A 16,097-nucleotide genomic window follows, 5' to 3' on the forward strand; every position below is an offset into this window, starting at 1 on the left:
AAACGGTTTTTTATTGAATTTGTTAAAATCAATTAATCTTTAATTAATCATATTAATCGTCAGTTAAATATGATAATTAATTAAAAAAGTAATTAATTACTCGTAACTCTGAGTAAAAATATTGTTATTCGAAATTACGAGTGAGAGAATGCTTTAGTGTGAACTGGAGGGAGGGAGAAGGGGGTGTACCGAAATTAACTTCTTAATTTTTAAAGAAAACCTTTACCTGATGATTCAGATTGGAAAAATTTGCTCTATATGAATGAAGAGTCATTTTAATTTATTCTTATGACGGTGAAGTCAGATTCACTCTTCAATATCGAATAAAAATATTCATTTGATTCAGAGCGGAGAATTCATTCTATGAATGACGAATCATTTGAATTTGACCGACTCGTCTGTCAGTCTTCGTTTCGAGTAAAATTTCACTCGAAGAGATTTAGAAAATATTCTGTCTTGAAAAGCTCAAAATAAATGAAAATTTACTCAAAGAGAAAATACTGCCACTCGGGACCACACAAGTAAATGTTTTAACTCGAATCGCAAAGTGGACCCTTAATCTATATGAATGAACAATTCAATTTATTAGAGTACACTTGTTTCTATGACAGTATGGAGTGTATCATAGTCACTCTCCACACAATATTGAATAAAAATATTCACTCGACAATTTAGGGTGGAGAATTCGTTCTACACGAGTGAAGAGTCTGTTGAATTGGAATGACGCGGCCGTCACTTTTCTATTCAAGTGGGTTTTCACTCGAAGAGATTTAGAGAATAATTTTCTAAGTTTCATGGAATGAAATCTCACTCAAAACAAGCAAAAATTCACTTAAAGTGAGACGACTGTTACTCAAAGCCACAAGAGTTGATGTTTGACTCAAAGCGGATTCTTAATCTATAGGAGCGTCTCATTTAGTCCTTACGAATGCTTAAATTAATTAGAGTTAATTTGTTTTTGCAGTGTACAGAACATCATATCCACTCTTCAATATTAAATGAAAATGTTCGCTCGACAATTTAGGATAGAGAATTTACTCTACATGAGTGAAGACTCACTCGAATTCGAATGGCTCGGCTATCTCTCTCTCTCTCTCTCTCTCTCTCTTTCTCTCTCTCTATAGAAAAAAATAAATCGTAAACGTTCCGAATTCTCACCAGACACGAACTCTGTCCCTCTCGATTATTTCCCGAATTCGCGACACGTAACCGAAACAAAGTGATCAGCTGATCACTTCAGCGCGTTCGGCGCTGTTATGGCGGTGTCACACTCCGCTCCGCAAATTCGATACACCGCGTTAACGAGTTCGCTCGCTGTCAAATGATCGCGTACACAGGCAGGGACAAAGAGAGAAAGAGGGAGAATGGGTGAGATATACGAGCGGCGAGAAGGATCAATATGCACGATGGCCAGGGAGCCGGTCAGCCTCGACTAGGGCCTCAGTTTGCGATGCGGGGTCCGTGAGTGCCGTGTCACGAGCCGGAGGGCCGTGATTGTGTCATCCGTTGGCGAGGGCCGTTCATGAGGGCCGACGTTCCGCCGAGACGGTCGAGGAAAGCTCGAGTCAAGGTCACGGGTATGCTCATCAAGGAGACGTCCCTCAGGTATCGCTTTTGATCTCGCCGCGCCGTGTCCAATAAGGTGTTATCTCGTCGTGTAAATGTACCGTTACGCGAATTAGATAAATCAGAAATTAAAAGGATGATAGGAGGAAGGGACACTGATGTCACGGGGAAAGCGAGAGAGAAAGATAGAGGGAGAGAAATGAGGAGATGAAGAACGGGCAGCGGGATGAGAGAGTGACAAGCAATAGGATCGCGATGCTTCTCAGCCCGACAGACATCTCCGGCACGTAATTCCCGTTGTAATATGCGAAAAGCGACGGGAAAGGGAAAGGCCAGCGAGCCGGAACTTCGTAGGCACGACTCAAAGGGCAGCGCGCGAAGGGCCCCCGCGCGTTTCCGAATGAGAGATGTGTACTTTGACAATAGCCGCGCGGCAATTGAATTCAAGTGGAAATGCCATCGACGCCTCTACGTGTAACACGGGGAATTTCTCGGGGAGGATCGCGCTGTCGAGGAAAGCGACGGGTCGTGCGCGCACAAAGAAGGAAAAAAAAGGACGCGCAGGAAATTGCGATCCGCTTTCGCGCGAATACATTCGTGAGATCTATTCATGAATCGGATCGGCAAACACCAGCTGTCAAAATCATGACGAATGATATTTTCATAAAAAAAAAAAAAGTAGAAGGAAAAAAAACGCGAACATTCTCGTGAAACGCGAACAACACACGTTGCGATCAATCGTTCTCGTCCTCTTTCGAGATCCTATTCCTGGCTAAGAGCGAACAGTTAATTAAATTAACAAGTTCAGCTGGCGGAAACGAGGGAGAGGGCGCGGGGTGACATCGATCAAATTTAACGCGCGTCGAATCTTGCGGCTTTCGGAATCGATAAAATCGGAACGAATCAGGTGAGCGCGTCATCACACAGTGCGACCAAATAAAATTTCATGTTCCAATAAAATGCTATAGTTTTGAAATTTCAACCGATGCTTTTTTCGTTTTAATGGAGGCTGATGAAATTTAGAACAATTTTATTGAGCCAGATTTTTGTCTCTTACTTCTCTCCTATATCAGACACAATGAAGTTAGATTTATAAGTTTTTTTCCGATTAAATAATTCCGATAGACGCGGAAGTTTAAAACGTTTTATTTCAAGAAGAGTAATTTACAACAAAATTGATAACATAATAGTAGTATTTTTATTTAACTTTCAGTAGTTTTTACTTACTAAAGTTAAGTACTATTTCAATTAATCTTGTTTGTTAAGTCAAGGTAAGATTTAGTGAATCTATATTAGCCTATGTTAGCTTTTTCAAACTTACAATCAGAATTTGAATATCTAATTTCAATATCAATATTTGTGTTTGATGTTAAATTAGATAAAATATGAAATGAGTTATTTACTATTTAATTGAAAAAAATTTTTGAATCCAACTTTTTTATGTATAATTTAGAAGAGAGGAAACAAAAGACAAAAATTTATTTCGACGAAATTGTTCTAAATTTCAATAGCTTTTATAAAATAAGAAAAGAATCTAAGTCGGTTTAAATTTTGAAGCTGTAGTCTTTCTTGAAACATGAAATTTCATTTGATCTCACGATACGTCGCCGAGTCAGAACTTGAGAAAAGTTTTAATAAACTTCATAAACTTATAAGAGCCAAGAAATGCAAATAATCTTTTGCACTAGTGTAAATTAGCTTTTAGTTTTACTCTTGTCAGAACATAAACTGTAAATTATGTTTCGCCAACTGCAAAACTGGAGGTTTATTTATATTATCGTCAAAAATTATCTACACGTTAGCTTCTATTCATTTATGAAATTTATTTCTGATTGCATATGTCAAATCAATATTAATAATCGTTATTTGAAACTTGTTACATATCAGATCAGGGCTAGTTAGCTAGCGGAGTAACTTGGTAAAACTAATCATTTTTAATATTTTCTAACGAGTCGCAGAATTAAGTAGTAATTTAGCTTAATAAGATTTTCAAATATGTGAAAGATGGTTTTGAAATCACTGCTTGTTTGATTTTGAAATCTGTTAAATGACAGATCTGTTAAATGACAGTAAAAATGTAAATCTGTTTAACAGATCTGTTAAATGACAGTAAAAATAATCAATTTTACCAATTTATTTCAATGACCAAATAGCCTCGGTCTTTCTTACACATATATTCATTTAGAGTTAGAAGTTTATCAGTTAAATAATCAGTTAAATTATGATATATGTGATATTTATATCGCGACTCAGCTGAAAAATTTTCTCTGAATTCAAATCTCAGTATCTTATCTAAGACGAGTTTCAATCAATAATTATTAATACGGGCCTAAGATTTGTATTAGTAATTATTATTTAAGACATTCTTTACGTAAGATGCAATTACAAATCTTATGTCACATATATATCATATGATTTAAATAAAAAAAATCAAATCTAGCTCTAAGTTTAGAATATCTCTGTTTAGCTCTGAGTATCTCACGTGAGATAAGTTTCAAATAACAACTATTAAGCACACATGTATTTATTTCAATTTATATTTTTTTAAGTATACGAAAACACTTTGTTCTTTTCAGTCAGGAGGCGAATAAAATTAATAATAGTTTCAAGTTCTTGCAGTATTAATCCATTGTAATTTGGGGATTTTATTCAAATTAAAACAAAGATTAGTTGTATCTAAATCTTATTTTTTTTTTCGTGATTACAGTTTGAAGGTACAGAAACCTTGATTACGCATACTATAATCAAAAATAAAAATGAGCTACTTGCACATAAAACTTTTCTTATATATTATATTTAAGGTAAAGAATCGAAATATAACAAAAAATCACTTTTATTTTTTATGCTTTGCCACCTTAATCCGGCTATACTGAGATCAGAAACGACCTCGTAGTAACTTTGCCTTTTTGTTATATGAGGTCTTTTATTATATGAATTATATACAGACAACTGAAATACAGACTCAACAGTGTTTAAACTTCATATTCTCACCAATTATTGGATACCAGAGTATTTTAGCGTGTAAATCGAAGGTCCTCACTCCACTTGTTTGCGGGCAATTCAAATTTGAAACTCGAGTGGGATCAAAAATGACCCCAGTGTATTAGAGTATTATAAGAGTCTTCTCTCTGATAGTTATGGAATTTTAATAATACAATATCTTCGCTCGAGAAGTCACGAAAGAAAAGAGGAGAGAAAGAGGGAGAAGGTTCAGGAAGGCTCGCTGCGACCGTAAGGGACATTGAAGGGAGCGGAAAGTGATGTAAGAGCAGATCTCCCGGCGAAGGGTAGGCAGTTGGGCGATGCGCCGAGTCCTCACATACGTCGTCCCTCGGCCCTTCGTAACTAGGGACGGCACTCGACCGCTGAATCAACCTCTCACTACCCTCGTCCCCCTCGGCCAATGACACCCTCTCTCGCTCCGACGCTTCGCAACGCTACGTGATTATTTCAAAAAGCTCCGGGAGATGAGCTTCCACCCTTCCTTTCGTTAGCGTATCGAGCCATGTTTCCGCGAAACACTTTTTGAGCCGGGCTTCTGCGTGCGTGCATACATGTGTGTGTGTGTATGCTTCCTGAAGAGCACCGGGCTCCACCCCCGTGCACTTTTTTACTTCTTTAACTTCTCGTCGTAGAGATAGGTCGCCATGCGTCGCCGGGTCGTTTGTCTTCGTGAGGGCGCGAATTAAATTTGCGCCAGATTTCTCAGAGAACGTCGCCACGAGGTCGAAGCGCGAGCTTTTTGCAGTGACGTCGCGTGAGGAGAAAGAACCCCGTCGGGCTCGACCTTCCTCGAGTTTACCGCCTTAATTGATATTTTGGTGAAATTTACGGCCGGGTTGGAGTCGCACGCCGGAGAATGCGTTAGAAGCCGGAGAATGCGGCTTAAGAATGTAACGATAGGAACGTTAGTACCCTTCCCGCCCTGAAAATGTATGCTCAGGTGAAGAGTAATTGCGACAACGAGACCTGTTATTAGTTTCATCGCCGTTATTCCGAAATTTTATACGCGAGAAAAATCACTTGGTGCTATCAATTGAATCTCAGCTAAACCGATTAAGACTCAGCTGAAAGGATAACTATTTCACTATCATTGCTGAGAGTTGGTTATCACAAAATGCATTCACGGCAAGACGAAAGTTTATTAGCTAAAATTAAAAGTGCACATCAGTATGAATAGCTAAAAAAACGTTAGCTAAGTATCTTATTGTACACGTATACTAACGAAGTAATCTTATGATTGCAATGGCGTGATGATTCAATTAAAGGAATACCGAAGTGGATGACGAACTCAAAAAATGTCGATAACATAGAGGTGATCATCACTAACACGATCATGTTATCCTTTTCGTATTTCTTATACATATAAATGTTATATCTAAAATGTTAATATCTAAAAATTAACAAATATTTATTAGGTAGGTATTATTAACATATTTATTTAAATAAAAATTCTTTTTATTTAAACCTTTTTATTCATTTTTATTTACTAGATTTAAGTAAACAACACTTTGTTTAAATGAAGAGAATTTTTATTTAAGTAAATATGTTAATGATATCTAATAAGTATTTGTTAATTTTTAAATATTTTTTCTCAGTATATGCATATATAGAAGTTTTTCTGCAAACTTTTCATATACTTTTGAATTTCTGTATTCAGTTGTAAAAATATACAAAAATGTTCCTTGAAATTTTCGTTAGCAGAACAAACACACGTGCGGTATATACAAGTTGCAAAACATTTGTATCAAGTAAATATTTACACTTACCTACTGCTTGAAATGTAAATTTTTAAAATTTTTTATCGTCTTCGTTACATATCGAGAAATATTCCAATTTATTTTTTATGTATTTTCAGTGTGTAGAAATATTTGGAATTCTGTGCAACCAATACGACGTAAACTTTACAGAAAAAGATCAATATTTTGTCGGTATATTTTTCAAGTATGGCATCCTCTCTTAAACGTCATTTTTGTTCCTGACAGCGAATATTTGCCGCCACAGCGTTTAAATCAAAATAGTTAACTAACTGAACTTCAATAGAAATAACATTAGCTGTCTTTATTTCGAAGAAATAGTTTGGCTGCCGCTGCTACATTTTAACACATTACAAATCGGATATAGAGTTGTAAAGTTTCATTAAAACTTAAAAGACACACACAGCTAATAAATATACTAGTAATGTTTTTAGTATATGATATTTATTAAAATATTATTTCTCATGAAGAGAATTTACAAAATTTACAGAAAAATCTTATTTTTTATTTACAGATTTAACAAGATTTAATTTATAGAATTCACAGAAATACCTCGTTTCAACCCCCGAAAAAAGTGAATCAACATTCCTTTCTCGCAGCGCGTCGAAAACTGAAGATATCGATTCACGTCTCTAGTAGGCGATGTGTTTATCCCTTTTGCTAATCTTTTTTCCTGCGTGTAAAGTATGTCATTCACTACCGAGTAAATCAAGTCTTTCTCGTGACGATTCGATCGATCTACATTTCTTCATGAATTTTCTCGACTGTGGAAATCCACGCGCGTGCTGGGAAGAGAAAGAAATGTTTTCACCGAGAGAAAAGAACGTCGGGTGTGTGTGTGTGTATCGGATTAAATTGATCGTTTACGACGATTATTTGATAAACGACTAGTGTGTTAGAAAGTCAACGCTACGTCATCTAATGACGCTCACGAAGCCATCAGCACTAGTCGGTCTCTTCCTGCAGCTAGTGTCAATGTGATGTGTCAAACATTATAGCACCGCGTTGACCTTAAATCGGCCGAGCGTGCGGTTCATATAAAAATCATGGGCGAAGCCATGTGTGCACGATCAACCGATCTCCCTCGCCCTCGTGCACGTGTCTTAATTAATCTCTCCTGGCCAGACACGGATAAAAAAGCCAATAAGAGTCCACAGATAGCCGATTGCGAAACACACTATATCCACAAATAGATCAAGAAATGAGACATTGAACGTCCTAAAAAATTAATCAATATCTGACCTTTCTTAATGGAAATGGAAAAGATAATAATAAAGTACAAGTATTGTATGGTTGTGGATTTATCATGTAGAATACTGGAAAGAGACCTCTATCTCAAGGATGGGATGGGACCTAATTAGTCTTGATTAACTTTTCATTTCTTTTCTTGACTCGTATGTTAATCTCCGAGATCGATAAGATGCGAAATCAGTGCTGCTCTAAAACCATAAATGTTACTGTGCGCGGGTAGTTTAATCAGAAACTAAATCTATGAAAGACAAAGTTATATATATATATATATATATATATTAGGTTTGTGAGACGATTTTTTAAAATTATGCAAATAGAATGTATTATATAATAATATAATACAATATATAATATATAATATAATAATATAATATATATTATATTATTATATTATATATTATATATTGTATTATATTATTATATAATACATTCTATTTGCATAATTTTAAAAAATCGTCTCACAAACCTAATAGGAGTTTTTATGTGTATTACTATCTAAATTTCTTAGAGTGAATTTTCCTAAAAATAAAGTAAGCTACTCTTGAATTTAAATAATTTTTCATTCATATTGAGTGAATTTTCCACTCTAAATCGTTGAGTGAATATTTTTATTTGATATTGAAGAGTAAATCTGATACACTCCATTGTCCCGCACATAGAAACACAAATTCACACTCCGACCCAATTAAAAAATTCGGTCATGTGGATTGAGAATACATTCTGTTGCTGCAATTCTAAGGAGAATCGTAAATCTCGTAACTTGTTCTCGTAAAATTCGTCATAACTTATGAGTAGATTTACAAGTCCATGCAATATCATATCGTACAATTATTCGTAAATATCTACGATTTCATGTAATTTACGATATTTATAAGTGATTATACGACATATGATATTGCATAGATTTGTAAATCTATTTATAAGTTCTGACGAATTTTACGAGAACAAGTTACGAGACTTTGATTGAGACTATTTAAAAAATATTTCATACATTTCTTAGAATAAAATATGGAGAACGAATTTTCCATTCTGAATCGTTGAGTGAATATTTTCCTTAAAATTAAAGAGCGAATCTGATGTACTCTATCGTCACAGAAACATATTCACTTTAATCGATTAAAATTCATCATCGATTTGTTCGTATAATTTTGTAATTGGAATCCACAAACATTTTTGTAATTTTGTGTAGCAATATTTTCAGTGTCGCTTAGAATGAAAATATTGTCACTTTCCACTTGTTTTTAGCGAGATTCCTCTCTAAGAAATATACAGAGTAGGAAATCATGCGAGTCAACGAAGGTTAAACTTGCAACACGGATTAACGACAGACCAGGTAGTCGCTGAATAAGTAAGTCGGTCAAGGCTGCCGACTCAAATTATCTAAATTGAGCGTGCAATTAACAATTCGCATAATATGAAAATTATTAAAATAACAAGTGCAAGAAGAGAATTGTTATTGTGTGTAATAAAGAGATGCGAGGCGAGCAAAATAATTACTGACTGCGCGATCTTCTAAAGGTGAATTATCAATTAATTAAAATAGTGGCCCGGCGTGAAGGGCGTGGTCGTGAGTATATTTGCGTTTCCCACGTGGCGTCACGCAAAATACATAAAAAATGAAGGTAAAGGGGCTTTGCGTAGACATGGCACGTGCCACCATGCCGCGAGATAATTAATTCGAGGAGGAGGAGGATGAAGAAGAACAAGAGGCAAATAATTAATACAATCTCATTTGTTCGAGCACTAAAATATCGCCTCACTCTCGCGATAATTCGGAAGTTTCGCAACATTTAATGTTTATCTCTGACGCTAAAAAGCCATCTTTTTAGGTCAGTTCCTTTTAACTGAACCAGATTGTACTCTTAAAAAGAGTGAAAGAAATATATATTTTATCGTTGAAGAGAAAAGGAACGAAGTGTATCGATAAAATTAAAAAAATTATACCTCTTGAGTTGGTGTTTATATATAGTCAATTTTTATATTTAAGATTATTCCAAGTTTATCTTTAGATACTGCAAGGATCGTTTCATTGGCTATGGAGCACTCGAAAATAAAAGATTAACATGATGTCACGCGATTAACATCTAGAAATCTAGAAATTATATTTTCGACCTCAATATTCCATTTAATGTCTACTTTGATACATGTTGAAATCTATATCGACCTCTTTTGATTCTTTTAGGTTGACCTGTAAATTGCGGATTTTTAAACAAAATTGAAAATGCATTTTATTCTTATTAGATACCATTTTAATGAATAATATATTCGTCATTCTGTTCCACAATCTCTTGCCATCTTTCACGTAATTTCATGATTCCCTTCTCGTAAAATAAGTTTCTTTCTTGTACTTTTCCGGTGAAGAAAAATGTTCCTAGTGATTTTTCACATCATTTAAAGAAGCGAAGTTTATACCGTCAAAAGTTTTATAATGAGCGAAACAGATGATAATCGGGACAATGTCGAGTGAATATAGTGAGGTAAAATATTCCAGACTCAGAATTTTTTCAGAAGTAAAAAAGCATAATACACTGGAATAACTCATTACTGCCTTCATAATTATAATTATATAAACAATTCTCATAAACTTTATAATAAAATTTTGAGCTCTCTAGTATAGGATTTTATACGCAGACTTATTGTTGTGTGACATGAATAATATAATACATCACTGCGTATGCTTCTGTATTCTTATGTAAGTCACGTCATAGCTACGTGATAAATCCGCAACACATGAAAAATAATCTCATTTAATCTGAATCCGACTATTTGGGATAGAAAAGATTATATTTACAAATTATATTGCAATAACTGTTAATTATATGTAGGAAAAGTGAAATAAATCCGTAACATTTCTTACAATTAAAAAGAAATCATGACCAGAAATTCCAAAATCAATGAATCTCATAAAAAACTCAAGTATAAAAATAGAAACAAGAAAAAATGTTCCAATGAACCATTTTCAAGCCACAATAAAGACACTTGTACTTCTTTAAACACTATTATTTATCTCAAAAATATGCTCTCGAATGTCAGCTATCAAAACATATACGTCAACTCTGTATGAAACTATCTTTTTAATATTAATATTTAATATTAATATACGAATACCTCAACTAGATAAAAATCTGCACGAACTTATGAATCAACCCAATATTTTACTTATCACTTTTGCCGAGAGATTTTTAAACTTTATAAGTGACATTTTGTTTTTTCTATCATTTAAAAAAACACCGAAACAAATTCATAAAATTTCTTACAACTAAAAAAATATTATGATTAGAAATTCCAAAATGAATCAATAAAAATAGGGACAAGAAAAAATGTATTCACCGTATCTAATTTTAAAAAAGTGCTTGTAAATACTACTAGAAACATGCAATGTTTCTGTCATAAGCTATTTTGTACACCCAATTAACTCTAAACATCTCGTAATTCATGTATATTAAACATGCATTGATTTTATAGAACATATAGAGGTTAAAAAGTTCAAATCGAAAGTAGAGCTAAAATTTCGTTTCAGGTGATTTTTCCTTTCATTTTTACTTAAAATCAATGTTACTTAACACTTTTGCTATAAACATAACGTATGTGCGACAGCAATGATTCTTCTGTCCATATTCACATAAAACTAATTTTGTTTGATACGATTAGGGGAAATCGGGTTTGGTCGTCATACTTTTTGCATAGTGATTAAAGAAAGATGTATGCAATATTTTTTTAAATATTGTGCACGTTTTCATATAGCTATAACCTTTAGATAAAAGAAAACAAATATTATCCTTATAAATATTTATACACGAGGAAGTTATTAAGTTGTAAACAAAGACTTTATCTTATACCCAGATTTGATTATCACATATCTTTCATGTAAAGGAACTAAACAACAAATTATTTCTGTTTTAAGTTTTTTAAATGTTTTATATTAAAGTTAGTGATATCTTATAATCAGGTAGAGTAAACAATCATTCAGTTAAGAAGATAATAATTCTCATAAACTTTATAATAAAATTTTGAGCTCTCTAGTATAGGATTTTATACGCAGACTTATTGTTGTGTGACATGAATAATATAATACATCACTGCGTATGCTTCTGTATTCTTATGTAAGTCACGTCATAGCTACGTGATAAATCCGCAACACATGAAAAATAATCTCATTTAATCTGAACCCGACTATTTGGGATAGAAAAGATTATATTTACAAATTATATTGCAATAACTGTTAATTATATGTAGGAAAAGTGAAATAAATCCGTAACATTTCTTACAATTAAAAAGAAATCATGACCAGAAATTCCAAAATCAATGAATCTCATAAAAAACTCAAGTATAAAAATAGAAACAAGAAAAAATGTACTCACGGCGTCCAATTTTGAAAAAGTACTTGTAAATACGACATACATTTCTATCATGAGCTATTTCGTACACCCAACTAATATGACTCAAGTAACCTATACTATAGAGGACTATGCTTCCCCATTTATTACGTGAGATATAAGCTTTGTGGCAACTGACACGTGTGAGTCCTAGACTCAGTTTCTCCTCGGTTTCTCCTAAAACAAACAACGTGGTTTGTGAGAAGAGTTTCCCAAATAAATCATAGAAGCGCGAATGTTATTATATTATATAAATATAATATATATTTAATTTTTATAAATGTTAAATAACTTCTATATATATGTAACTTTCATATAAATAATCTTTACATATGTTAAGTATAAAATGTATAGAGCTTTTAAGTATTCCTTGCGGCTCTGTTGGATCATGACGTCTGAGGTTAGAAATAATAAGAAAAAAATGAATAAAACTTCAGATCGCTTGAGTATACTTATAAAAACTATCCTTTCCTTTTGACAGTCAATAAATAACCATGCCATTAACGTGACAAAATCACGAGGAAAGATAGCTTAAAGAGGAAGATTACAGCCTACGTTAATTTTGTGACTATTTGTTGACTGTCAAAGGAAAAGGATAGTTTTCGAACCACTTTCCAAGTATATTCAAGTGACCTGAAGTGTTTTTTTAAATCTACTTATTTGAAAATAGCATGCAGGAATTTTAAGCATGCGTTTTCTCGCTTCTGACGTCACGAATCACGAGTTTCGCTATGAAGGACCAGGAGCTTTAATCTTTGCCCTTCGATTTCTCATTTTCCTCTAATTTCTGAACGATTCTATTGGCTGCACAGTTGGCCAGGGCTGCCGGTCGCGCTACCATCACCAGCCTCGCCATCCGCGGTAATCGTCTCACCGGAAACGCTGTCTAGACACAGCAGCAGCTCACCCTCGCGCGTCCACCGGCCACCCCAATTCGCGTTGGCCCTGCCATGCTCCTCGCAGCCGATTCCGGCGGTCTGCTATCCAGCGCCGACCTTCCTCGAGGTCACCGACGAACGGAAGTGGAAGAACCTTGGATGGTGAGTGAGCGAAGTGGATCAGATCGTTTCGTCATCGCCCGGAGGTCGATGTACCCGAGCGCCCGAGCGAACGGGCGCTCTCTCGCGTGTTTTCAATCGCAGCTGATTCTCAGCCATTGAATGTCGCGCGCGCCTGCGGTTATTAGCTCAACGCTTTTCACATCGGCGGAATGTGATTTTATTTGTACAACTTTGCGGAGCTCGTGCGGTAATCGAGTCGCGTGCCCAGGAACCCGATTCTTGACGGCGTATGAATGAGATACGCCTGCGAAAATTTATAGTGTACGTAACGTGAACTATAGGATTTTCGTATGCGCATTTCTCATTCGCATGACGTTGAGAATCGCCACCCAGAGAGTCGCGAGCGAGAAGGGGATCGTCGTTAATGTTAATTGGTTTGTTAAATTCAGACGCGTGCATTTTTTTAATTGCACTCAGGCTCATTAGTTGAATTATTAATTTAGCGAAACGATGTTGTTATTTATGATAATGCTGCACGTGTGAGCTTTGCGTGTGAAAAACGCTTGCACTCTCGCTTCCCCCCGATACGCACGCGCTCGATTTCGCGAAGATTCGTCACTTGAATCCGCTCACGTTGCCGACAAATGGATGCGAAGGGGGAATGCCGGTCGCCACGGAAATTTCACGTGATCCTACAGGTTATCCTGACCGACGTCTGCACCGCAATTACCGGTACTTTATGAATCAAACACACGCGTACAGGCGACCACGCGATTACTCGTAATTGAGCCAATTCTTACGGGGGTGGATGTATTTGCGGCCAATGGTATCTCCGCTGTAATGTTACACGATGACGAGAATCTAACTAACGATCCATCATATACGCGTGTTGCCCTCGATCTCCCGTTTTCGACGATTCCTTTGGCAAATTATTTTCATTTCAGTCAGGAATGGAAATAAATTACGTCATTATAGATATATTCAGTTATATCAAACAACGTTCTTTGCTAATCTTGAATTATCTGCAGCGACTTTGTGTAAGAGAAGAAATTTGTTTATTTATACAAGATTTTTATATTTATTTATATGTTAAACGGAAAAGAAAATCTCCTTTTTAATTACAGTAGATATAAATTCAGATTTTGGAAAATTAAATTTACAAAACAATTTAATGAAATTGATGATTCTACGGGAAAAGAAAATTATTGATTATAGCTTATTAAATTATATTATATTATACTTATGTTAAATTATCGATTATGATAATTTGAAAATTATATAATTATTAATTATTCTGCAGAATATCAATCTTCTATACGCAGAAAAAAAATTTTTTGCTTTGAAAATATCTTTATTCTTGACATGTAAATCTTAAAATAAGGTTACATAATGTTAAATGAAGATAACTTATTGGCAACATTTTATGTGATTTAACAAAGGAAAAATATATTCTTATTATTATTTTTTATTATTCTTATAAAAATATATTTTTATTATACACCAAAATTTATTTTTCATGAATGAAAAGCGTGAAATGTTGGATTAGGAATATGATGTCTTTGATGAAATATCGGAAGAAGATATTATTATCACCAAAATAATATCATGTACTACTTATATAAAATTCTTATCAAATTATAATATTCACCTAAAATTATAGCATTGTTGAAATTCAAGACTTAAAAATTCTTTTTACAAAATTATATGTTGTTGCTTATGAAACAATGATTGTCAATTTAAATAGATTAGTTTTAAATGCACATAAATTTTTGTCCGTATACAGGATGTCGAGGTTACCTGTGATTCTTTTTATTGAAATACTATCAATTAATCGGCTTAATATACGCAAGCAATGATATTCGTTCGCTTGATCGCGGTTTATCGATTGAAATCCCTCTGGCCGATAAAAGCCTGAGTGGATTTACAGACAGGCGGATTTTATAGAATTCCTTGACAGCGCGTTTCGAATGAAGATCCGCTTGATAGTCGGGACGTACTAATCGAAGAGGAGGGAACGTGCCTCCTCAAAGTACAAGCCGGAGATGGATCTATTTCCTCGAGCGAGGATTTAATCCGCGCTCGACGCGGATCCGCGTTTCATTCAGCTTCAATTTCCGTTTCTGCTGCAGCGACGCCCTGGCGACCACTTTGAGCGCGTTGTACGGGAAACTTCTGGTCGTGATGGGGATCGCCTTTCCCATGGCGGAAGTAATATCCACGTACATACCGCCATCGTTCTACGAGGCTTTCTACCTCTACCTCTACTTCGGCAGCATGATCTTCCTCGTGTACATGTACGCCATGTTGTTCAGGGATGGCAAGTCGAAACCAAGTAAGTTCTTTATTACATTCGGAAAGCCCGCGTCGTTTCCCATTGGTACCGATAAAGATTCTCAACTTGTGGGAGGTATCTCGATTGCGGTTCCACGACAGGTGTACTCGCGCTTGACAGGTGTACCCGCGAGAATAGACAAAAGCAGATCGGAGACGTGCCTTGACAATCGCAGCCTTAAATTCCGATCGATCTACATTCGCGCGCATGATGACATGACGTTTGTATATCAAGCTCGACGACCTCGTCCTATTTCCCATCGAAATTCCTCTCTCGGTCGACAGCGATCGCCGAAACGAGGTGACGGCGTAGAATCCGAATAGTCGGTGGGTAAAAGGTCGCAACTTTTTCCTCAATGAACTTCAGAACGGGCTCTATGTTATTAGAAAAAAAAAAATCTTCTAGAAATTACTAAAAAACAAATTCTCCTGTTGGATGCTAATGCGTGATGATATTTGTTAAAAAGAAAAGTGTTGCGATCTTTTTTTTCTTGACTACATGGAAAGAATTTTATAGTAAAAATTACTGTAGAATTTTGTAATTGAGGAACATATTTTGCCTGAATTTGTTCTCTTTGCTTCTCATATGTGCCATTTATATTTTAGGAACTGAAATCTATTGTTAAAAAGAATTTGTTACTACTAATTTGGCAAATTTTTATATTTTTGCTTAAGGGAATGCTGAAGTTAATAGCGAACTCCAAAAATAACGTAGAGACAACCATCATTAATATAATCATGTTATCCTTTTCGTATTTCTTGTACTTATAGATTTTACGTGAGTGTATGTTGCTTTGCACATTTCAGCACACTTA

General features: G+C 35.0%; 1 protein-coding gene across 3 annotated transcripts in view; it reads left to right on the plus strand.

The window, feature by feature from the left end:
• LOC116845227 (proton channel OtopLc-like) overlaps window positions 1-16,097 on the plus strand; it is a 43,774-nt gene that overhangs the window by 16,111 nt on the left and 11,566 nt on the right. For 2 of the 3 annotated variants that reach the window (XM_032817663.1, XM_032817664.1), the window contains 2 exons: window positions 12,763-12,990; window positions 15,081-15,283. In XM_032817663.1, coding sequence (XP_032673554.1) covers window positions 12,763-12,990; window positions 15,081-15,283 — 431 coding nt within the window. Of the gene's footprint in view, window positions 1-1,176; window positions 1,606-12,762; window positions 12,991-15,080; window positions 15,284-16,097 lie in introns of those variants that run through there. The other variant, XM_032817665.1, reaches the window with a different exon arrangement.

This window comes from Odontomachus brunneus, unplaced genomic scaffold (genome assembly GCF_010583005.1).
Source record: "Odontomachus brunneus isolate Ranch 3 - 2012 unplaced genomic scaffold, Obru_v1 Obru_scaffold_050, whole genome shotgun sequence".
Classification (NCBI taxonomy): domain Eukaryota; kingdom Metazoa; phylum Arthropoda; class Insecta; order Hymenoptera; family Formicidae; genus Odontomachus; species Odontomachus brunneus.